This window comes from Amphiprion ocellaris, chromosome 2 (genome assembly GCF_022539595.1).
Source record: "Amphiprion ocellaris isolate individual 3 ecotype Okinawa chromosome 2, ASM2253959v1, whole genome shotgun sequence".
Lineage (NCBI taxonomy): Eukaryota > Metazoa > Chordata > Actinopteri > Pomacentridae > Amphiprion > Amphiprion ocellaris.
Genome location: NC_072767.1, coordinates 475,093 through 500,338, shown reverse-complemented (window position 1 = coordinate 500,338; position 25,246 = coordinate 475,093). Strand labels below are relative to the sequence as shown.

The window sequence follows — 25,246 nt, the reverse complement described above, 5'->3', positions numbered from 1 at the left end:
CCAACTCCAGACGAGACCAGCCGGGATCTTCTGGTAAATTCAACTGCTCTCATGCAGTCTCTCTATTGGATAAGATAACATGTAGCGTGTCTAATTCATTCTTCTCATGCTCCATAATTCAATTTCAATCTCCCTCTTGAAAATGAATGATTGTGCCACCATAGAGCCCTTTAATTGGCATAGTGTTAAAGGAATGACATAGCGCAGAGGACAGCTATTCAATTTTCAATTTAAACAAAATATTACAGAGCAGCTCTGTATTCTCTTCCTGTCATCTGAGAAATAATCAGTCCGACCTATCTACTCAGCAGCCTGTTGATGCTCGCCACCAAACACAGACCACACGTTGCCCTCTCCCTGGTCTTATTCATTTGCTCCTGTTACATACAGCTTATAACCTGAAAATTAGCAGCAGCCTGTATGCTTCCTTGCTCTGGGAGTTGTGCGGCTGCTCATTTGATGTACTTAATCAGGTGCAGCCTTTGTAATGGGAAAGAAATAGGGCCAGGCTTGATTGGCCTTGATGACATCTCTGCTCCAATTGTCTAGAAAATCTCCAGCTTTAATCAATCTGCAGGATAATTCAGAATCTCTTGCTGCTGTTTGCAATGATTGGCTTTTTTTCACCTCTGAAAATACCATCAAAATGGGATTTATTTCAGGTATGGCTGTGATAAAAACTGAGGTGTGCAGTGTACAGATTGTAATTTAAAGGCTGTGTTGGAAGTTTTTTTTTTCTTTCCGAGTTTACTGCTGCCTGCAGAATGTAAATGTTGCACGCTGGACTATAAAGTTTTCTATAATTATAACAGCACTAACCGTTGATTTACTGTGTTTGGGGGAAGTTTTTGAAATCAGAATATTTGCACATCGATTTTAGGAGAGAAGCATTTCCAAGACCGACTCCTGCACTATGTGTAACTCACAAAAACACATTTACTTTTTTTGTTCTGGTGCAAAACCTTCATCAGGCAAATAGTTTAAAAAGAACCGACATGGAAAACAAGAGGCTGTAACTCTGCAAACCAATCGACACACCCATAAATGACAAAACATCATTCCACCAAATGGAAACTTTCAGTAAGAGGCAGAATGTATCCCAATTTTTTGTTTATTTTGGCAAAAAATCTAATCAAATGAATGCCTAAAACCCCCAAGGACCAAATGTGCCTTCGCATATGTACATTGCAATGAAGATATTCCACAAAATACACGTTTAACAGATAACCTTAATAATTAATTTACTGATGACCCTACCATGTTAAATAAATGCAGACTTCAGAATCCCTGCAGCATTAATGTATACATATATTAATAAAAACAATCAGCACATCTAAATTAGTAAATGAACTTCAACAAGAAGTTAATGTTCAGTAAAACCATTTGTCTGATGAAGGTCTAGCACCTAAATGCTACAAATGAATGTATATTGCATATAATTAGACAGATGGATAGATAGAATGGTAAATTGTGTATGAAATGATAAAAAAAATCTTGTGATAGATTATCAGTGCTTATTGATGTTATACACTGATGAAAATGCATTATTTTTGCATTTCTGTTTGAAAAAAAACCCCTCATTGTTTATGCAAAACATCTTTAATTTAACAAAAAAATCATAAAATCAATATTTCTTTATCACTATTTGCATCTAGTTTTAGGAGCATATTCACAGTCTTCATTGAATTTCACAGTTTTATCTCTGTCTTATCTCTTATTTTTATACTCGCATTATTTTATTTGTATTTTTATTTGGTTATTTATTCATTTATTCTATTACTTAACGTGTACAGCACTTTGGTCGACAGTGTTGTTTTGTGCTTTAGAGATAAAGTTGGATTTGGATTTGGATTTGGATCAATTCAATGGAAAGGAAGTATTTGTGGAATTATGATAAATTTGGATTTCAACAGTCGTCATATAAAAATATACATTTTATTGCTATTGGCTATTAATGTTACTTTACATTAGATGCGTCAATTCTATCTAACAATGTGTTTTAATTTTTATTATTTTATTTTTTCTAGTTGAAGAATAATGTGGAGATTGAAACTACTACACTATTTATTTATGGTATAAAAATAAATGAGTAATTTAAATGTACAAGATTAAAATCCTACAAAGAATTACATAAAATATAACTTTACCTGACCACAATAAAAAAAATATTGTTTACAGTACGGTATTAATAATTACAGAGATTGACTTAAGTCATTTTAATATTAAGGCTAAGACCCTCAAGTGTTATGGAGATTAATTTGATTAATTTAGTGCTAAAGTTATGATTCTACAAAAACAAAAACATAAACTCAACAAATCCAACCGTTCCCTAGATCCCCTATGAGTAAACTTTGCTTTTATATGCATTATTTTATGTTTTGAGTTTGTTGTTTATTATATTTATTATTATTTTTTACATTGTTTTATCATATAAAATGAAAACATCTGTAAAATGTAAACAGTGCATGACTAGAAAAATAAGATATACTAAAAAGAGACCCTACAGTGGTACATATGGTGTGAATAATTTCAACATTAGGGATTAAAACTGTAAAGAAATATATAAAATACAACTTTACCTGACTATAATAAAGATTAAGGTTAAGACTCTACAGTATTATGGAGATTTTAAACTAAAGTTATAAGCCTACAAAATTTTACACAAAAACCCAGCAAATCCAAGGATTCCCTGTGAGCAAACTTTGTTTTTATTTTTGTTCTAATGTTTACTGTTTTGTATTTAATACATGGATAGATTTTTGGTATGATGTGTATTATTTATCTTTTCTTATTTCTTTTCTTTTCTTACCCACACTCACTGATTTCTAAATACATTTATTTTCTAAACATAGAGTTTATTTACAGCATTATATGAGTGGTGCATTTTCACACGTATCAAATAAAACTTAATCATTAAAGAGATTACCATAAATAATTTAAATAAAGTATTATGGAGATTAACCTGACTCATTTTGGAACTACAGTTATGACCCGAAAAAATATGCATTATATTATTAATATTTGTGGTGTTTGAAAGTGGTTTTTAAATTATATAAAACTATTACTATTATTGCTTTAAAAATTATTTCAAGTAATAACAATAATTATTATTAACAGTATCTTATACATTTTTTTAAACCAAGATTAATTTTTAAAATTAATTTTTAGATTTTTAAAAATTTCTTGAACCACAGCAACATTTCAGAGTTGTACTATTTTTTTATTGTATTTATTTTTTAGATAGCTGAGACTCTATAGTATTACTTAATATGGAGATCATCATAACTAATACAGGTATTATGGATATAACCTTAAAGTAATAATTATTATTATTTACAGTATCTTATCATATTTTTTAACCAGATTACATTTTTAAAATTAATTTTTAGATTGTTATTTGAGTTTTCTTGAGCTGCAGCGACATTTCAGAATTGCACTGTTGTTTCTATTTTTTTTTTTTTTATGGAACATATAAAGTCCTCATCACATAGAGTTTACTTGCAGTATTTAGTGACTTGTGCACTTTCATATAAGTACACAAATATATAAAACAACTCTAACTATAATAAATATTAATGCTTTAAGACTCTTTATATTTATAATGAAGATTAATCTGACAAAATGTGGCACTAAAGTTATGACCCTAAAAAATATACATCACATAATTTATTTTTATTTTTTTCCTTTATGAATTCTGAAATAGATTTATTTTTAAAATTATTTTGTTATTTATTTTGGTTTGTGTGTTTGTTTACCGTATATATCCTAGTTTCCCAGAGCCGCACTGACATTTAGTCTGAGTTGCACTAGTTTGTTTTCCTGAACATGTCATACATTCATCATCACATGGACTTTATTTGCAGTATTTAATGACATGTGCACGTTGATGTACGCGCACATATCAAATATAATCCAGTCCCTGCACCTGGACCAGCTCACCTGAGTGAACCTATCTGCTGATAAAGGTTCCGTTTCCCTGGCAACCACAGAGCGTCGGCCGCCGTGTAGCAGATGGAGAGGAAGATGGAGGAGAACGCTGCTAGAGACGTCGAGACCGGTGTGTAAATATCACACTTACCTGACTTCCTCTTCGTTGGTGGGCAAGTACAAGGACGCGCGTGTTTTCCTGCTGTCTGACGGATGATTCGTGCGTGTGTCCGGCTCGCTGCGTGTCTTTATGCCGACGCTACACTCGGGATGCTAACGTGCTAGCTAGCAGGTGCAGGGATGTAAACAGGAGCCATAGACTATATTCAGAGCTAGCCGTGCTGCTAACAGCGTCTGTTAGACATATCAGCAGCTGAACACGACTTTAAAGAACCACCAGCATGTTCACGTTCACTGTTTATCCGACGGAGAGAGCAGGAGGGCAGGTGTTTGGCTGTGTGCTAGCTAGCCGTGCTACCAACACACAGCAGCCGTCCTCTGAGCTGCTAATTAGCTAACTTAGCTGTTTAATTAGCAGTTAGCTGTTTAACTAGCAGTTAGCTGTTTAATTAGCACCTGAAGCTGATTCTGCTTCTCAAACTACAGTTTGACCGTTTTCCTCCTGAATTAAAGTCAAGCAACTGCAAACAAATCTTAAACTCCACTATATTGAAAAAGCATAACTCGCATTTATAGCCAAAACGAGCTTTCTTGTGGCAGGAGTGTTGTAGTGTTCGTTTTGTTGTTAATTAATGAGTAAATCAGCATACATATGGACAGGTGGAGGAACAGGAGCTCCCTGAGGATTTTGACTTAGTGGTGGCTAAATGTGGTCCCTGAAAATCTTGTCAAACCAAAATCAGAGTTAAGTACTGTGTTTTAGGATCTAATATATATATATATATATATATTTTAGTAGAGAGCCTAGTTAAGAGTATGCAACAAAAAATAGATTACCTTAGTTTCTTATTTTTGCAGTTAGTGTGACTAATTGTCTGACTTACGTTGACTAAGGTATAGTAAACATATTTTTTAGTTTGGTTGTGCACTGTTTAAATGGACCTGGACAAGATTATTTCAGTATTAGAAATTCCATCCATGTGTGATGATAATTTAACTAACTACAGTGACTAATAGCACAATAAAATATGTTTTAAAATGTGTTACATGGCTATTTTTTGTTATATTTTCTTGCTATTGTGATTCTTGATTTGAGGTCATGTTTTGTCAGACATCTAAATTCACAGTAGGATAACTTCTGCAGAGATGTTGTGAAATGGAATATTCTCCCTCATACAAAAAAAAGTGGGCGTTGTAGTTGCATTCACTGAACATCAGATGCCAGAGTTGCAGCGAATGACCTGATCAGATCTGTGGTGGCCAGTCAGAGTTTGAGGGTGTTCTCGGTCCTTCTGGTCCTTTCATATATTTATTTTATTTTATATATATTGATCCCACAAGGGGTATTCTCTCTTTGCATAAGCACAAAGCTGGGGTAAGAGCACATGGTGACAGCTTTACCTGTTCTATCTAACAAATTTTTGGGATGTATTTGTATTTGTTAAATGTTCTTAAAGTTTGTCATCTGAAAGCAGCCTATATAGGTTTGGAACAGGGGCGCCTCCAGGATTTCTGTATAGGAATCATCAAGAATGCCACAAGAAGTGGTCAAGCACTGTTGTAGCATTGAGGCTAATTAAAACTTCTGTTAATATGAGTGTTCTGATACACTTTGGTTTCTTATTTTGCAGTTATTGTTGCTAGTTATCTAATGTGCATAAACTGATATGGGTACAGCTACCATTTTGGTTACTAGTATGACTAATGCTCTAAAAAGAGAACAGATGCTGCAGAGTGTTTGAGAGAAAATGGTTTACTTATAGGAGAGACATCTGTATTTATTTATGATTTTAATATTGAAACTTCTGTCGAAATGTGTGATGACAAACGATCAAACTACAGCCTACATGGTACAGTCAGCTACCCCTTATATATTTTAGTATTTTAGTCATTTAGAGAGGTCAGGTTTTGTAGTGCATCCTGCTAGGAAACAGCAAAATCTCCCTGATAACAAAACTTAATATGACAGAAATATTTTGACTTTACTGAACGGATCAGAATTTTACTGTTCAATATTAACCATCCATCCATCCATTATCTATACACCGCTTAATCCTCATTAGGGTCGCGGGGGTGCTGGAGTCTATCCCAGCTGACTCAGGTGAAGGCAGGGGACACCTGGACAGGTCACCAGTCTGTCCAATATTAACCAGCTGTGATAAAACTCAGGGTTCAGCTGAGTAACAAATGATTTACCTGTAGCCGATGAGCTGTAACACTGTGTGACAGCTCACCTGTCTGATGTAATTCATAAAGTTACTTACTGCGTTGTGCTAAATTCTGTGTAAATGTGCACACTTCTCTTTTTTTGGAGATGTTTATATTTATCCTGCTGCTGTTGATATTAAATCAACTCAGAGGAAAGAGTCTTACAAACAGCTGGAAGCAACTTATTTCAGCTACTGTTAACATTTTGAGGTCAGTGTGTCATTTAAAGGCACAGCCTATACCTTTCATAGTCTGTGATGTTAATGGACGCAGGACCCAGTTCAAGGAAAGGTTACTAAGTGTTAAAATTCAGAAAAACATTTTGAAAAATGTAGAAGTTTGATCACAAATATACAAAGAAAGGGAAATAATATAATAAAAGTAGCAGATTTTACAATGCTATATGCAACAGTGGCAAATAAACCACACATTTAAGCAGCATTGTGTTGATTCTTTATGTGCAAATATAAGTGCTGCAGATGAACAGAACAGATGTCTGTTAAACTTCACTTGCTTCTTATTTTCCGTTTATTTTTGTCTCTTTATTTTGCACTGCAGATCAATTTTGTTTTTCTACAGTTTAACATTAACAAAATCCACTATTAGAAATATGATTAAGACGTCACTGTTTCTGAGAGGTAACTTTTAAATGAAGTTGCCTCTCAGTAAGATTCGACTCATTTTAATTCTCCATACTGCTCTTGTTCTGCAGGCAGTGAGGCTGGAGGAGAGGATGCCTTGGTGGGCAACGTGAACAAGCTGATGGTGAGTCCTCCAGGATCCACAGGAGTTCCACGAAAAGGACACCTGGTGTTTGATGCCTGCTTTGAGAGTGGTGAGTAGCAAAGCAAAAAAACACAATGCAGTTAAAAAACACTTGGCAGATAGTGTTGTAATTGATGGCATCCAAAATTGTCATTTCGTTGACACTGTGATAAGGGATGCTATTCTTCTGCAACTCTGAAAACCTGGAAAAAACATGGAAGGACTATACTGACCAAAACGTTTAGCAAAAATTTTTTCTTGCACAACATCATTGTGATCAATTTGTTTTACGTAGCTTCTACTGTGACATTTATACCAGGTGACACAATTGGAAATAGACCAAAAAATTCATTTCTTATGTATATCCTTCCAGTGCAAATAACAAAATAATACAAACTACTGTTCCTTCAGCCAAACTCATAGTTGTTTTCACTCATTACCGTTAATTAGTTATCAGTAGCTGGTTCAGCACCTCTGATCAATTTTTTTACATCAAAACTGAATAATTTTAATGCCACCCACTCCGGCCTCAAGTTTTTATGTAACACATCCATCTTGTTCAAACTTCCTCAGTTAGCTTTCTCATTAGAGTCTGAAGTACACAAATTCTACTGTAATTTCATTGCATTTGCTGCCTATTCAAGCTGGAGCTGACAGCAAGGTCTTTCTTTTGAATTTTAAGACTTCGCCTGGATTAGCAACATCTCATTTGTGCAACCTTATCAGGCTGTATGTTTCAGTCCACAATCTTTGTTAATTAGATGTGCTGTATTCATATTGACTGAAAATAAACAAGAAATCAGTGGAAAGTGGAACTTTTTCACTCCAGGCGTTGTATGTTTGACATTGTCACTATCTGTCAGGACTAGAAAATCAAGATGCAAACCCCAACAAATACCGTCCATATTGGTGTATGGCTTGACACTCTGCAGTAAAGCTCGCTAGACTGTTAGCCTTACGCAGGATTTAGGTTCAAAAGCAGAAAGCAGCTGCATATATTTTCTGAGTTTTTCTGAAGAGCTTTTCTATAACAGCTGCGTGAGTTTGTTGATCTGAGATCTGACATATCTTGGCAACAGTAATGTCACGGACATATGACTTACAAGATTTACAGAACAGTGCAAGGATCTTAAAATCTTATTATAAATCACTAAAAGTCAATGCATGGGCATTAAAATGGGTTGTTTGTGCTGGTATGTGCTCGTTCACATACTTAATATACAGATACAGATATATATGCATGTATGTAAGTGTGTATAGTGTGTATATGAACATACACTGATATACTCTGTATATAATAACTTTGCAACTTTTCTCTTAACTTCTACCAGATTTGCATGCCGTTTAGGTTATTGTTGCGGTGAGGTGTTTGATCCAGTGTAGATTACAGTGGGTTTTCAGCACATTCACATTTTTAGAAACTAATAAATGTCACCTCGAAATGAAAAATGTAAAAAGCAACTGGACTTCTCCCTCAATGAAGAGTTTAATTATTTTTTTTTTTTACTGAAGCTGTGAGGATTATTATGCCCCAGATGACTGAGAATCTACACACACTCTCCAATGAAGTCTCATACATGCTTTTTCTTTTTCAGTTGTGTAAGCTAAATAGGTGTAAGTTCCATAAAAAGGATATCTATACTTAATTTACAGTTACAGTACTTTGTCCATTTCCTTTATTAAGGCATTCAGGCATACAATAGAATAAAGTTAATAAAGTCCACAGTGCTTTGGTAATGGCCTTTGTTTTCTGACAGCTGAACAGCATGACAATGAAAATAAAGTATGTCTTCACGTTTGACAAGGTCGGTTAGTTAGAGTCGCACACAGGCAAACACTCATGTAGGCAGAGTAAATCAGGGAATGAGCAGGTCTCTGTGGGACTGAATCTTAGGTTCAGATGGCACTCAGATTTCATATTTCCACAGATAAGCCCATTTTAGTGTCTGCAGACTGAGATGAGCTTTAACTTCACCCTGTTTACTTTCTGATGTCTGGCCTTGGTGTCATTGTCGCTGTTTTTCTCCAGAGTTGATTTAGTGATTCGCTTGATTTTCAGCGAGCTAGAGGTCACAAAGAAGTTATTCTTACAGTTGTAGCTCATCCCTGACTGATCACTTATTAATTCACGGGAGGAAAACCAGTCTTGTGTGGGTATATAAAGAATAAAATTCTAAATATGTTACATTAGGTGGATTGTGTTGAGATATCAGTGTGGTGATTGCCCTTTTTATAATTCTTTAATTCCCAGATGACATGGCCAGAGGGGCTCAGACATTGATTAATGGGTGATGAGCTCCCACACTGAGATCAGCTAACATATGAGCGTCTCTGGCTCCGGATGTATCTCTTGAATGATTTATGGAATTGATATTAATCTCTTTCCAGTAAATGCATTACTAAAGTTAGAATGCGAGATGAATTGATGTTTACGGGATAATGTCAGATTAATGCCCTGTTGCTGTTTCATTTAAACATTGTGGGTTTTATCAGCATTACTTTAAAGTTAGCCGAGATGTTATTTCATACTGATGCTATCACAATATACCGTACCCGGTCATTTGATACTCAAAGTCATCTAAAATCTGTGTTTTTGGCATGTACCTGCACACTTTTCTATCACAGCAGTAGTAAAGAGTTGATCCAAAGTGTGTTCAAACAGCTGGAATGACTTGATTCACATTTTCAGTCAACATCATTTTGTCGTAACGTAACTAAATACAATACCAGCCTTTAAGGTACTTGTAATGCAAAATATTAGTACATTAAGACAACGTATGCAATTTGATTAATTGACTTTTAATGAATTAAAAATCTGAAATCTTCTCTGAAAGATTTATTAATCCCTGTTTAAATTTATATTAGCTTTCTTAAAATACATGTTTTTATGTGACGTGTAAATCTTTGGAAACCATGGTAAAGGACTTGAAAATAAAAAAAAGTACATTTACATAAATTCATCTGCAGAATGGAAAAATGACAGCATAATATAAACAATAATTTTTGCTAAAAAAACAAAACAAAACACTGTTTCTCTTAAACATAATTGTCTTACACAAAAAAACGACATTTTTTCATTATTGTGACTTCAACGTTCTCTCTGGATGACTTAACATCAGTGAAAACATCTCAGTGTTTGTTGTTACAAGCAGCCTAATGCCTGCTGACGATACTGGTGTGAAAGTGTAATAGAAGGCCAAAACACAACTCTAAACAACTTGGAACACAACGCTGCACTTCCTTGGCTCCCCAGCATTACACCCGCCTAGCATAAAGTACCATAAAGCATAAAGGTAGATCAGATAAAGGATTGTCCAAAAAGGCAAAGAGCAGGCAGGCAGGCAGACAGGCAGGCAGACAGGCAGACAGGCGGGCAGACAGGCGGGCAGACAGGCAGGCAGACAGGCAGACAGGCGGGCAGACAGGCGGGCAGACAGGCAGGCAGGCGGGCAGGCAGGCAGGCAGGCAGGCAGACAGGCAGGCAGGCAGGCAGGCAGACAGGCAGGCAGGCAGGCAGACAGGCAGGCAGGCAGGCAGGCGGACAGGCGGACAGGCAGGCAGGCGGACAGGCGGGCAGGCGGGCAGACGGGCAGGCGGACAGGCAGACAGGCGGGCAGGCGGGCAGGCAGACAGGCAGGCAGGCAGGCAGGCAGGCAGACAGGCGGACAGGCAGGCAGACAGGCGGACAGGCGGGCAGGCGGGCAGGCGGGCAGGCGGGCAGGCAGACAGGCAGACAGGCGGGCAGACGGGCAGGCGGGCAGGCAGACAGGCAGGCAGGCAGAAAGGCAGGCAGGCAGGCAGGCAGACAGGCAGACAGGCGGGCGGGCAGGCAGACAGGCAGACAGGCAGACAGGCAGACAGACAGGCAGGCAGACAGGCAGGCGGGCAGGCAGGCAGGCAGGCAGGCAGGCAGGCAGGCAGACAGACAGGCAGGCAGACGGGCGGGCAGGCAGGCAGGCAGGCAGGCAGGCAGGCAGGCAGGCAGGCAGGCAGACGGGCGGGCGGGCGGGCGGGCGGGCAGGCAGGCAGGCAGGCAGACAGGCAGGCAGGCAGGCAGGCAGGCAGACAGACAGGCAGGCAGACAGGCAGACAGGCAGACAGGCAGGCAGGCAGGCATTCTTTCAGTTACTAGTGAGATTCACGACTTCTATAGTTTTCTTTTTTCCCCCGTATAGGTGAACGATCGTCTGTTTATTGAGTGGAAATATGCTTTAGGAGATTCATTTATTAATGTAATTTTACTTTCTTTTATAAGTTGAAGTACACAGATTGCTAGCCAACTTTAAAAACCATTCTTCTCTGTCAGGATTATGCAATCACTGTGGTTGTCCTGGCTAGGTTCTGTAAACATGCTGGACCCTATCTGAGCTCAACAAATTAATCTTGGTCTCATCTGATCAACTGATTTCCTCCCAACATTCATCGGGCTTCCTTTCATGTACTTTAGCAAAGTTTTTTTTTTTTTTCTGGATGCCATCCATAGAAGGTGACTGTGCAATATCCTCACACTGTCTGAGTGGTCACAGAAACTCTGATTTTCACCAAGAAACCCTGTGCCAAGTCTGAATCATTTGCAAGTCTGTTTTTTTCAGTTTGTTCAGATAATGCACTATTTCTGGCATAATTTGACATGAATGGCCACTGTGGCCCTGACTAGTGGTACTATGGCTCATTCTATACCTCCTGATTACTTCTGACGGATTTGTAGTTGGCCACTGATCTTTCTTTATACTTTTCTGCCAGAATCAGATTTTTCAATGTCTCTTTCAATTCTTTTCCATGTAGAGCCATGCTGCAGGCATGTAGATAGACACAATCCATAGGTCCAAAAGCAAGAAAGGATCTGGTGCTCACAAGTCAGTTAATTGAGTTGAGCTGTAAATCACAGATGCACTCAGTTTAGCTTCAGTGATCTCAGTTGTTTTCCACCTGAGTGCCAGTTGTCAAGGTGTTATCACTTTCGTTGCATTGAGTTTCTATTCTGTGGCCTGTATTATCAGTACAGCCGTTGCAATGTATTTTTTTATAACAGTTCATAAGAAGAAATTCTCTGCTTTTCAACTCTGAAATAACATTCAGGTGATATAGTACTTACTGTTGTTTGAATTGAATCTACTTGAATTGTAGAGTAAGAAGTACAAACAAGAACAAGGTCTTTACAGTCATTGTTAAGTTGTATTACAAACCCAGGATGTTCAGAAGTACAAAACGTGTAGGCTCACTTAACTATGAGTACGTGATATTGAGCTTATAGTAGATTTATTGCTAGTTTGAACACTTCATGAGACAGTACATACCTAAAATATTACCAAGGCTAATAACATGAGCTGCTGTTTTTCACATATTCACTTTGATATTCACGACAGCAATGACAGGAAGGAAACTGGAGACAAGCGTGCAAGTTCTTGCCACACATGTACATTTCTCAGAGCTATTGAATCGGTTGTCATGACAGCCTATGTCTATTTTACTCCCCTCAAACCAGATTGAATAGCGGGAACATGGTATTTCGAGCAGACGATTTCATTATAAATTTATGCAGACCTATAAGTTAGTGGGGTTTTGTGTCTGACTCTTGATGCCATCTGCAGCACATGTAGACTCTCACAAAGCACAGATTTTATTTTGTTGTGTTAGTATAGCACAGAATAAAACCTAATAGGTGTATTGAAATAGACACTGGTTATGTGAGCTGTTTGCCAAAGGTATAAAATCTCATTTACATTTAGATGAGGCTTAATTCACTTTGTTGTCAGCCCTGTGCTGATCAAGTCAGTGATGGTCTACAGATTTGCATACAGTAGATATCTCAGCCAACAGGTCTTCTGGCACAGAGTCATTCAAAACCATTAAAGGCCCTTTTCAACACTATGCTTAAACATGATGTACAGTATGTTGGTGACCTGGACTGTGCAGTATTTGGTTCAGTAGAGCTTTATCACTATGTTCTTACTCACTGGTTCTGTTGACTGTGTAATGATAAATATGCCCGTTTTTACTTACATCCATCTGAAAATAGAGTTTTCCATATTCAGATCATCTTCTTATGCTACATAGGACGGTAGAAAATAGAAGATTTCACTAATCTGTAAACATTTCTGTCCATTTCTGGCCTATTGTTGCGTATTGTGTCAAGAGGCAGAGATTCGGGTAAGTGATAAAAGAAGCCTAATTGTTTTTTAGAGTGAAATCCAAATGACATTCTTATCTTGTCTTGTCACATTTGTTTGGTCACACACTCCAACTGTTGACATTCCCGACTAAGTCCCAAATTCTTTTGTGAATGCACCCTCGCAATGTTGCTGACTAAAGTGCCATCTGCCTCTACAAAGGATGGCGCTGACAGCACAGGCATATTGTTTTACTGCACCTCTGGACCGTGCACCAGATGTAATTAAGCACTCATTGATTAGTCAGACTGTTCTCTGCTGACAATGACTTGCATGGTCAAAGAAATTCCCCAGAGGTGACAAGTGTTTAATGGGGTCCATTGATAAGCACAACTCATAGACTCATCTGGCTTTACAGTCAATTCACTCAATACAATCCAACTTATATTGGAGAATGGAGAACAGATATGTACCTTCTGCTTTTTCTGACAACGAGGACCAAAACACTCTTTTAGACTTAATTGTGTTTTTGTTTCTTTTAATAATTGACCTGTTTTGTGTGTCTTGTCACAACTTGTTAAACTGCATAATGGAAAAAAGTATTGAATGAAAGATGTGCCGATTGCACGTTATGGCAATTGATCCGGATGAACAATACTCACTCGCTGACAACTCCAAAGTAGGGCAGTACCTACCAACTCTTTCTGGATATTAAGGTTTTCCCCACGGACATTACGGATTCGATGAAATCTCTCATGCACTTAATGGATTTGCTCTACAGATTTTAAATCATCCCTCAGTAATGATAATTAATAAGGAAATATTTTCCCTATTTTTGAGATAAAGAAAAAACTAATAATAAACAAAAGAGGCTGTCAGGAGATCATTAATGAGGATAAGTTGTAGGAGAAAATGTTCCCAAAGCTAAGGAAGGTTTTATTGTTTTTCTCTCTCTTATTTCCTTTAAGCTCTATTTTTCCTTTCATCCAGCACTGAACAGTGTATTTAATCTGTATGCTCTTACCTCCTCCCAGAAACTGTCATGCTGCAGCTGCACAGACCCCTCTGAAAAATGACTGATTAGAGTCATAGCTGCAGCAAAATTCACAGAGCAAAGACAGAGACAGAAACGGAGAGTGAGAAAAGAAGGTTGGGAAGAGGAGAAGGTAGTGCAAAAAAAGAATAATATGAGCTATGGAGGAGGAGTGGGGTGGCTGGTGGTCTGAAGCTGGTGTAGGGAGAAAGGCAGTCAAGCTTGTCAGAAGATATTTATACACTCCAGAGTGCCCCATGAATCAGGATAGTTGAGTTTCCATTGATTAAAGAAGAGGGAAACGTTTTTACAATCAAGCCAGATGCTCAGAACGAGTGGCTTGGAGAGGCCTGAGCTTTGCTGCAGTATGTAGCGCTCTGCTTCACCTCCCCTCCCTCTCTTGTGAAAACAATCCAGAGGGAGAGGCAGCCCAAGAGTGCAAATACATATTTTCTGTTAATATCCTTTTGCTTTTAATCACAATGAGCATAATTTTGACATTTTGTGACACTTATGTCCCCGCATGTGAACTTGGCACTGTGCATTGTGCAGCCATGTGGCCTCCTCACAGTTAGATTTTTGGTTTTTGTATAGTTCACCGACCTTAGAATGCTCTCTCTTATGGGCTTTCTAGAAGAAGATCCATTCGTCTGAGTGGGAGGGAGCACTCCTGACATCTGATGTATTGAGAGGCACTCCCAGTCTCTCTGTCTCTCTTACATGTCCTTGGCAGCGGAGAAGCTTCACTGCTCAAATCACTAAATGGCCTCTCCAGTTTTTCCTTTTAGCCATTTTTTCTCCTCTCTCTTTCTTTTAAGTCAGGAGCAGAGTATGGAGATAAATTGGAGTTGTCTTGGAACTGTTGGAAAGACCATTGCTTTTGATTTATGCTATTTATTGGTCATTTGTATCCATAAGAGATTATTCTCTATTATTATTGTGTTTTTTATTATTGTCATATCCTATCTGCGACTTGCTTCAGGCATTTATTGTCAGTTTTATTTCTTTTTTTGTGCTATTTCATGTGAGGGGAGTTGGGGGTGTCTTATATTGGCTTGACCCGGAGGGAAGCTTCTATCGGGGTCCTTGAGGCTCAAAAACTTACATGGTGTGTCTTTAAAGCCCTTATAATAAATATTTCTATATTAAGACATGGATCAAATGACTGCTTAAACGTGAAAGAGGTCGCTTGTGGAGAGTGTTTTAGCTTTAGTTTTGTTTTTAGAAACAGCAGGCAGCCTTTTTCAGTAAAAAAAAAGTTCTAAAGACCCATTTTACTCTGTCTGCTCATTACCAAATGGCAGTCAAGTTAGTGACTAGTTAGCAGAGCGTGAACATTAGACTCCAAATGAATGCTGATGTAAAAAGGCAACTGTTTGCTAAGTTCATTCATTTTAAAGGTGTCAGCATGCCAATTTTGTGTTGACAGCTTTTTTTGGTTCCATCCAGTGGCCAAAAAAACAGTTGGTGCATGTATAATGAATTAATATACAGCTGTTTATTACTCAGCAGCATGTCTCTGTTTTCTGCTCTGTTTCAATTTGTTCGTCTGGGCAGAACAAACACTCCAAAGGTGGTCAGTCGAAGAATCATAATGACTGCAGACAGCCGCTATCTGCCTTTATCACGTGTGTTTTGCCATGGGAGGTGAGGAGTGTATATCAGTAGCATTGCATGAAATGCAAAGTGATAATCATGTCTGACATTCGAGCCTGTTGCGTATGGTCACGTCTAATCACCGAGCGAACACATTGGCTCAGTTGTGCCGGTCAGAGATGCCAGAAAGTAGTACAAACACCCTCAGTGTTGTGTAAGTTAATTGTTGATGACTCTGATATGAACTGTGCGTAGGAAACCCAGCCAGTACCTCATCTTCTCAAAATGTCACCAAATGCTAGCAGCAGCAAGCTGTTTTGGAAGTTTTGCGTAATGAAAGGACTTGATTATCAACTGTACACATGGTGTGGCTGTGAGATTTGGAAAGGTTGAGGGGAAAAATATTCAGATACCTGATGTTATAAGAAATAGTCTATTTGTAATATAAAAAATGGCATTGTTGCTCCTTCTATATTGAAGGATGTTGTGTGACACAAACATGTTTAACTTTGTTGTTGTTTATAAATTCCAGCTCTAGGCTATTTTGTGTTCTAAATGTGCTTTGGAACATCACTATTCATTGGCTCAGGGCCTGCCTCCAGCATCGTGATACAAGTGTGTCGGAAGTGAACGTTACTGCAACCACATTTCTGCATTGCACAAGTGGTGTTCGTGCACAGGGCTCCAGTGATTCATCCAGTAATTCATTTCCAAGCAATTCCTGACGCCATAAATACAGTTTCAGAGCAGACATCTCATTTTTCATCCGAGGCAAGACTGTACAGTTTGGGAAAATGGCGAGGATTTGTAATGCTTTACCAGTTCATGTTTTTCAACCTGCCTGTGTTTATTCTGCTGATTTATTTAGAAAACCTCTCTCTGAGATGAGCTTCATTGATGTGCCGGGGTCTGTTTGATAACACGAATTCATGTACAGAATATACTTATACAGCGAAGGGTGAAATACTGACAGGAGCAGAATTCTGAAAGAATACATTTTGGTCTGAATCCAAGCAGCTATCTTGTAGGTCTGCTGCTCAAAGTAAACAGTATTGAAATTCACTCCTTGAGGCAAAAATGCTGTTATCAGGTTCTTTTTTTCTTGAACATTTCAAACAGCTCTTATTAGTGAAGGTGTTGGAATATGCTTTACTTTATAGGGAAACTAAAATATGATGTATTCTAGGTTGAATAGGCATATATGCTCATTTGAAAATATGTACTGTTGACCATCATTGTATTGTTTTGGGTTAAAGATTGTGATGGGAATAGTTCATTCAAGTACATAACAGGTTGCATTTTGTTGTAGGAGGATTGTCTGGTCCTTTGATCAGATTGTGAACCGTTAAAAAGCATCTTAATCACTACCAACAACTGCATTTTAAAAATTGGTTTCTTAAAAAAAACTGAGCTGAAGTTACCAGCTTTTTAAATTTCCTCAAAGCACTGTGATATACCTGCATTAGTTGATTTTCTTTTGACCACATGGGACCTGCAGAATAATTTGCAACATGTTATTGACATACTATCACATTCTGAAGTTGTTAAAGTTAAATATGTTAACAAACAGTGGCTTATTTACACATCCAACAAAAAAGAAACAATGCTTTTGTTAATTTAGAGTTTCTGATCACATACATGGATGTCAATTCAATATTTAATGTCCTTTCAGCTCTGCTTTGGTATTCATTTCATTTCTTGAGTAAAATTACATTTTTTTTAGCTGTTAAATTCCCCAAGTTCACTGGCCCAACACTATCTTTGTCTGTTTTATGATGCTGGGCAGGCGGTATACGATGAGTTTATCCGAACTTAGTCTGAAAACAGCTGCTTGTTTCTGAAACTACTATTGATGACTAATTTAATTAAGCTACAGGCTGTATATTCTGACTCACTGGATGTAGACTTCAGGTTTAAGCTTGGCCATTTGTGCCACACAAATTGCAAAGCTCTGATAAAGACTTGGATTGTGCAGTAAGGCAGGCCTGCTTGGTTCTTTTGGTGAATTATTCTGTTTAATGACATCTCTCTTCATGCTAATGTTCCACCAAAATAATTCTCCCATAGCTACTTTCCAGGAATACAAACAATCCAGAGCTTTTTCTTTCCTCTTTAGCAGAATGATAATGAGGAGCAGCCAGACAATTCTTCAGCACTGTGGAGATAGATCTGGCTTTATGAGACTTCAGGCTGTAAAACCTCCCCCCAACAAAGAGCTGTCAGACATCAACACACTCTGTACACTGTAAAACACTATAAAGAATTTAGTCAGGACAACTTATCTTTTCAGTTTGTTCATTGTAAATAAATGATCTTTGTCGACTGGACTTGAAATATCAGATTTTTTGAATTTTCAGACCTCTTAATAACTTAAAAACATGAGTTCTTATAAACGGATGAACAGCTCAGAGTTCACTCAACGCAGCTTAAATTAAGCTTGCAGGAAACACAACTAGTAGAAAAGTAAACTTCCCAGGATGCAGTGCTGGAGAGGCACGACTTCCCAGACTATTGTGTCTTTATAGTTTGAGAAATGGTGGTTAGTTTTTCATAATCATTCAAACAATTCTAACCATGACGAAGGTTAGTTTTGAATTCAGTCTTGACATATACAGTCATCATTAGCAGCCGAGTTGTTTTTGTATTGACTCAAGTAAAAAAAAAATGGCTTCAATAGCTACAGCTATAAGTTCACATTGTTATATGAAGAATAAACTCCTTAAACTAGTATGTCTATAAACACTGTCCATCTGACTAGCTGATTTGATGTATTAAGTTTTTTGAAGTTTCTCAAGTGAGGTTAATTTAAATCAGCTAGTTTTACACTTTTACAACTCATTAGATGACTTTGATGTAATAAATCATCCAAAGTGCAGTTAACTCATTTTTAAGGCAGCAGTGGGGCTTTTCTAAGCTGAATGAACTGAAAATGATTTAAGAGACGCCACAGAGTTTGGTGATGATTCTCTGTGGCCCTGATCACTTTACACATAGTCTACTGATTTGCTAACATAAAAATATTTATTACTGAGACATCTTTCTTTGCTAGTGTTTTTAACAGGCATTTCAAAATTCGTCTGTTGCTATTTGTGACACTAATTCAGATTTAAATGTTGATTCCGTTTCAATAAACTCTGCAGCTTTGGTTTAGTGGAGTAGAGGACTTTAGGAGAGCGATGCTATTTTATGTTTGACATTAAGCTAGTCGCTCTGCTTTGTTGTGCAGCATCATGTTAGTAAAAACAAAAAAAAATAAACTATATCCAACTACAGCTTCAGTCTGATTACAACAGACTGTATTTCTGTTGATTGCTAACATGATGCCTCAGTTCTGGAGGCTTCTGTCCGACCCCGCCTCTGTTACCACTGTAGCTGCACCTGCATGCTAAGTGGCAAAGATTTTTCCAATGTTTTCTTTCTAAAAGAAATCACTTGAGTTATCATCTCTTCCTCGTCAACTTGGCATCATGCGGAACCTCCTGCTGCGATGGAGAAACTTCATCCCAAAAAGCTCCCTGCACTCTTCTTCTCTGATGAATTATGTCTAAATTGAATTACCCAATTATGTCTCATAATCTCCCATATCCGATGGTATGAAAAGGGATTAGATTCTTATAGGACGGATTTGCTTTTATGGTATATTCTGGTAAAAAAAATAGAATTTATATTTGTACTTTGTGACTTTATCATATATATATTTATTGCTCCGTATTTACATTTTTCTTAATTGCACGATGTTTGGGTGCAGTGCCTGGCAAAATGATTGCTGAAAAAACTCCTTGATCTTCTTCCAAGCCTTTTGAATGGCATTCAGCGCTGCCTTTTCCTGCTTTTTAATTTTTTTTTTCTTCATTTTCTCTTCTTTTTGACAGTCGCACCACTTAGTATAATTCCCTAGATTGAAATGCTGTTCCACAATGAGAGATTTTGCTCCTAACTGATGAAAAACCTCTCCTGGGATTTTGAGACATCCTCTCTCCTGATTTGTCCAAGTCCTGGGTTGACTCTTGCCACTTTGCGATTCAGCTTGTTAAATATGGACCAATCTGATTAGCTCACACAGCCGCGGACCGGGCAAGCAAGTAAATACAGAAAAAGTAGCTCTGGTAAAGTAAATTACCGGAGGGATAGTGGACATTACAGATGGAAATGAGGTGATTTAAGATGAAGCAGTGGTTCTTTGTTTGGACAAATACAGCCAACTTGAGGTCAAGTTGTATTTACCGCTATAGTGGCTCTACTGTGCTGTGCCTCATTTGAGAAGCTAGAATCTTGAATGGCAATCACTTCAAAGAAAAAACTGTGTTTGGTAGACCAACACACCTAGTTTTGTCTGATTTCTCTGCTCTGTCAATGCCCAGGGTTTTCTGTTCTTCTTTGATTTTTTTTTCTTGCTGACCTATTGGTTATTGGCAAGTGATTTCTTGCCTCCCTTGTTTCCCTTCTTTTCTTGCATCGGCTCCCTGTGTTCCTGAACTCATTACCGAGCAATCAGCCCCAGGCGCTGAAGTGTGCACCCAGAGGGAGCAATAACTGTAAATAAACACTACTGCAGGCTCTCCGATAACATGTTACCAAGATGATAACAGCCCTTCTTAGCAGGCCTGTTGACCTTCTCCTTGCCTTAGGCTTGCGAAGGACTCCTCAGCTTGCTGCGCTTTTATCTCAGAACTCCCCCCCACCACTGGAGCTGCTACTGAGGACCAGGGAAAAAGAAGGAGACAGTTATAGCAAGAGAAGAAAGAGAAGAGAGGGGGAGTGCTCCAAGAAGAAGACACACGACAAGATAGAAACAACAAAGAGCTGACCTGGGCAGTTGTCCCTCTGCCACCGCCGCCACCTCCTCTGTCAGCCTTCAGTCTTTGTACGGCTCAACATAATTAACTTGTTAAAAGATAACATGAAATTGGAACAGACTCGCATTTACTCAGTGGCCACCAACACGCAGCACACAGCAAAAAAACACACACAAAAAAACAAGGTGGAGAGTTACAGACAGATGTGTAGACAGAGAGGATGAGAAGTCAGGAATGGCAGCGGCCAGAATTCTGATGAAAAACATCATTCAAACTGGCGAACCAAACGTTTTTTCGGCTTGAGAAACAGATGAAAGTAAAAATTGCAATTCCTCATGGTTCACTTCGCAATACTAATGCAGAGTGTCTGACAGTAGCATGTCCAGAGCTGTGGGGCTAAAGCACTGTCTGGATGAGATTGATAATACAATTAAGCCAGTCCCAGTAAGAATGCATCACTATGACCCATTACTACACCAACCGCTTCAGATGGAGCATACGAGTCTAGCTCTAGGGCCTTTTGGAAGGTAAAAAATACAATTATAAAAGGCTAGCAGGAAAATGTGTTCTGTTTAGAATGTGCAGGCAGCCCTGTACATCATCAGATATGTGTGGGCTGCCTGCATATCTCACTGCTGTCCTCGGGCCCAGCTTTCTTCATCTATATTGAAACGAGGAGCTCACTGGAGCATAGATGGACTCATAACAATATGATTTTTTTCCCTTATTGTCCCTTCTTATTGTCTGCTCTTATCCTGGTTTTGTTGTATATTCAGATTATTTTCACAACAATTTCCACATTAGGTTTGCAAATACACGGTGTGTGTGTGTGTGTGTGTGTGTGCGTGCGTGCGTGCGTGCGTGCGTGCGTGCGTGCGTGCGTGCGTGCGTGCGTGCGTGCGTGCGTGTGTGTGTGTGTGGCTGTAGAAGACATTAGGCAGCTCTTTGAAATATTACATTTTAAATGAAAATACTTTCTGTATGCTCAGGTCAGTGTTAACAGTGTTGTAGACAACAGAACGTCCAGTCAGGGCTGCAGGTTTTTTTTAACAGGGCATTTTCTTAATAAAGTGCAAGGGAAAGATTTACTGGAATTTTTCAAAGGAACAGTACCACGGTGGTTTTACAGTTTGTTGTTGTGAGGTATTTCTTTTTAAAACCTCACTGTTCAGTCCACGGTATGAGTCTAAGTCATGCTGCATGCTTTTATAGATGGTGCTATACTTGGGAAACTGGGATTTCCTGTCCTCAAAGCCACAGAATTTTAGTTTATTTAACTGTGTACATCACCCATCTCCATTTTGTCAGATTTAAACGGCCTAGAACGTTGTTGAGTTTGTATGTCATTTGACTTTTGAACAGTTGTTTCTTGTACTAGCCAAAAATGTTTCTTGGAAGGGATTGCTCATCTCTCCTGTCTCACTATCTAAATTCTGATACCAAAACGGCATTGTGTAATGCATTTAACTACCCTTACTGTGCTTGTGTTGGGGGAAAATTGGTTGTCGGTTTCTCAGGACTGCCATATCAATTTATTGGTTTGAAATAGATTTGTTTCTCTCATGTGTTACTTCAAAAAGCAATACAACTGACCAGCAGGCAGCAAGACTTTTTCTGTCACCATCAGATTTTACTTTTTTTTTTGCCAGGCATATCCATTACTAGAAAACTCCCCTTTATCACCTCCATGGACATGTTTCTGTGCTGATCCATGGAGGAATACATCCCAGCAATCCCATATGGGGCTTTTGCTGCGACAAACCATTGTCTTTAAAGTATTGGACAGGAGAATTGGCAGCAATATCATGTTGTTTTGAACTTGCAAAAGACATGTATGCCTTGCATTAAATGTGTCTTGTCATCAGGGTCAGGTTTCCAGACAACCAGCTGAGACTCCAACATGACATTGTGCCCTGTCAGTAGCCTGATGTGACATAAAACCACACCTTGTAATTTTAACACTTTTATACATACACTACCATTCAAAAGTTTGGGGTCACTTAGAAGTGTCCTTATTTTTGATAGCAAAGTAGATTTTTTTCAGTAAAGATAGCATTAAATGAATGATAAATCCAGTGTAGACATTGTTAATGTGGTAAATGACTATTCTAACTGGAAACAGCTGATTTTAATGGAATATCTCCATAGAGGTACAGAGGAACATTTCCAGCAACCATCACTCCTGTGTTCTAATGCTACATTGTGTTAACTAATGGTGTTGAAAGGCTCATTGATGATTAGAAAACCCTTGTGCTGTTATGTTAGCACATGAATAAAAGTGGGAGTTTTCATAGATAACATGGAATTATCTGGATGATCCCAAACTTTTGAACTTTAGTGTAAATAACAAGAAGATAAATGTAAGCTGCAGTTAACAATTTTCTGTTATTTTACATTTACTTTTCTGGTTTGTTAAATTACTGACAATAACTACTAAAATTACAGAAAAAAAGTATTCATTTAAAGGTTGACTATTAAAAATCAAAAATCTTTATTTTCACAAATAGTAATTCATCCTTTTACAGTGCGTGACCATATAGTTATACTTTAAAACTTTTTATTTTTACTTGAAATCAGCTTAAACATAGCATTATTTTGTGGATATTTGCCTGTATTTGGCAGATGAATTATCTTAAGGACTGAAAAAAAAGTGTTCATTTACACGTTAACTGAAAAAACTAACAAAAAACAGCCAAAATTGTACTTAATCTCCACGTCACAAATCTATATTTTTACGAATTGTGATTTGTTCTTTCACAATGTTTGACCATGAAATTATGCAATTTAACTATATTCAAATCATTACAAAATGTCAGTATTTTATATATATTTGTCATTATTTTCCCTAAAATCACCTATATTAAGGATTGAAAAATGGTTATTTTACAGATTTTCATGGATTTGTTAAATGACAGAAAATATCCCTGAAAAAACAGTGACTGACAGAAACTACACTGTTTAACCGTATTTAGAGCTACTAAAAAATGTCATTATTTTGGCACCCTTTGCTGTTATTTTCACAGATCTTTGCTTGGATTTATATGGATTTTGCTACCTTTTGAAGTCTTTATGCCATGCTAAACTAACTGGCTACAGTCATATTAACTGTGCAGACATGACAATGTAACTGTCAGCAAGAAGCATGTAAAGTTATTTTCTAAAAGTCTGAACCAGTCCTTTGAGTACAAAACACCTGAAGCCATCCTTTAATGTTTGAAAGGATAGGCAGCAGTTTATTATACCTGTTAGGTAGTTAGATTGTGGAAACTTGGAGGTGACCTCTTTAATCTTGCCTGCAGATGAAGTGATAAGGCATCAGGGGAGAAGGCATGCTTTGAGAAGTCATGAGGCAGGAGATTGATGTTGCCTCGGCGACAACTCGCCTTTAGAAGAGAAAGAGAGAGAGAGAGACGGAGTGAAAGCAGACGTTTAGCTACAGGTCTAAACTGAGCCTCCTTCACTGTGGCTGCTGCTGCTGCTGCTGCTGGCTGGAATCAATTCTATCTTTATCAGTCCCCCTCTTCTGTGTCCAGGAATCCTCCTCACACCGCAGAGCAGCCGGGGGGAAAACTGATGTGTTTTCCAATAATGAAATGGAACACAGTAAAAAATAAGTTTAAAAAGGTGCCTGGTTGGTCTCCCTCAGCAGTACAGGCCTCTTTTAATCTGGAGCCTTTTTTTTCTTAACACAGTAGCGACCCCATCTATGCCAGCCAAAAGAAATTGAATATATTATCCGACATGGTGGCTTGTATATGTGTGGAAGTTGGGTTGAATTAAATGGAGTTTTTTCACTTTGGAATTGTTATACCCAGATTTTTTTTGGTCTGCTCTAGCTGCACTCCAGGCATCTCCAGGGACTGTTAATATTAGTAAAGCTAAACTAAATGCTGCAAGAAACATTCAGTCTTTTACTAAATGTATGCAAAGCTGTCATTACAGAGATTTCATGTGATTAAACTGTGCGAAAACATGTAAGATTTAGGATGTGACCGCTGCTTAGTAGGAAGCACCTCTTTTTCTGTCATGACCAGCTTTTACATCGTTTATAGCCCAGTCAAGTCCTTTTATTAGTGCAAATTTAGCCCTTTTAAACTCCACGGACATGTTTCTCTGTAGATCCACAGCTGAAGATACAGCCTAGCGCTCACATCGACAAAGCATAGTCTTTAAAGCTAAAGTGTTGCATGGGATAAATGGCAGCAATAACCCATATGATATCACTTTCAACTGGCATATGGCATGTGAGCTTTGTATTTAATGCATCACCATCAGGCTTCCAGACATCTAGCAGAGACTCCAGGATGTCACTGTGCCCTGGCATATTACATAAAACCACAAGTTATAGTTTTAACACTTTTATACGGATTAAACAAAGAGATATGTCAACTAATGTACACAATTTACTGTTATTTTACAGGTCTTCCCTGGGTTGGTTAAATTATAGACAAACTAATTGCCTATTGCTGAGATCTCGTGATTAAACGACGTGAAAACATGTAAGATTTAGGACGTGACAGCTGCTAAGTGGGAAGCAGCGTCACCACACAGTCTATTTCATTTTGAAACAACTGCCTATTACTATTCTAATGGCTGGCTGCGTGAGCGAGTTCCACCTCAGGCCTGAGGCAGGCAGGCCTGCTGCTGCTGCTGTACGATGATCCATCTGCATGGCACAAACCATCCATCCA

The 25,246-nt window shown here is 38.1% G+C and overlaps 1 protein-coding gene across 1 annotated transcript in view; it reads left to right on the top strand.

Annotated features, from left to right (window-relative positions):
* Positions 1-3,921: 3,921 nt before the first annotated feature.
* Positions 3,922-25,246, top strand: part of agbl4 (AGBL carboxypeptidase 4) — a 439,604-nt gene continuing 418,279 nt past the window's right edge. The window contains exons 1-2 of the mRNA XM_055015739.1: positions 3,922-4,057; positions 6,968-7,090. Of these exons, the coding sequence (XP_054871714.1) occupies positions 4,012-4,057; positions 6,968-7,090 (169 nt within the window). The 5' untranslated portion in view covers positions 3,922-4,011. The remainder of the gene's footprint in view (positions 4,058-6,967; positions 7,091-25,246) is intronic.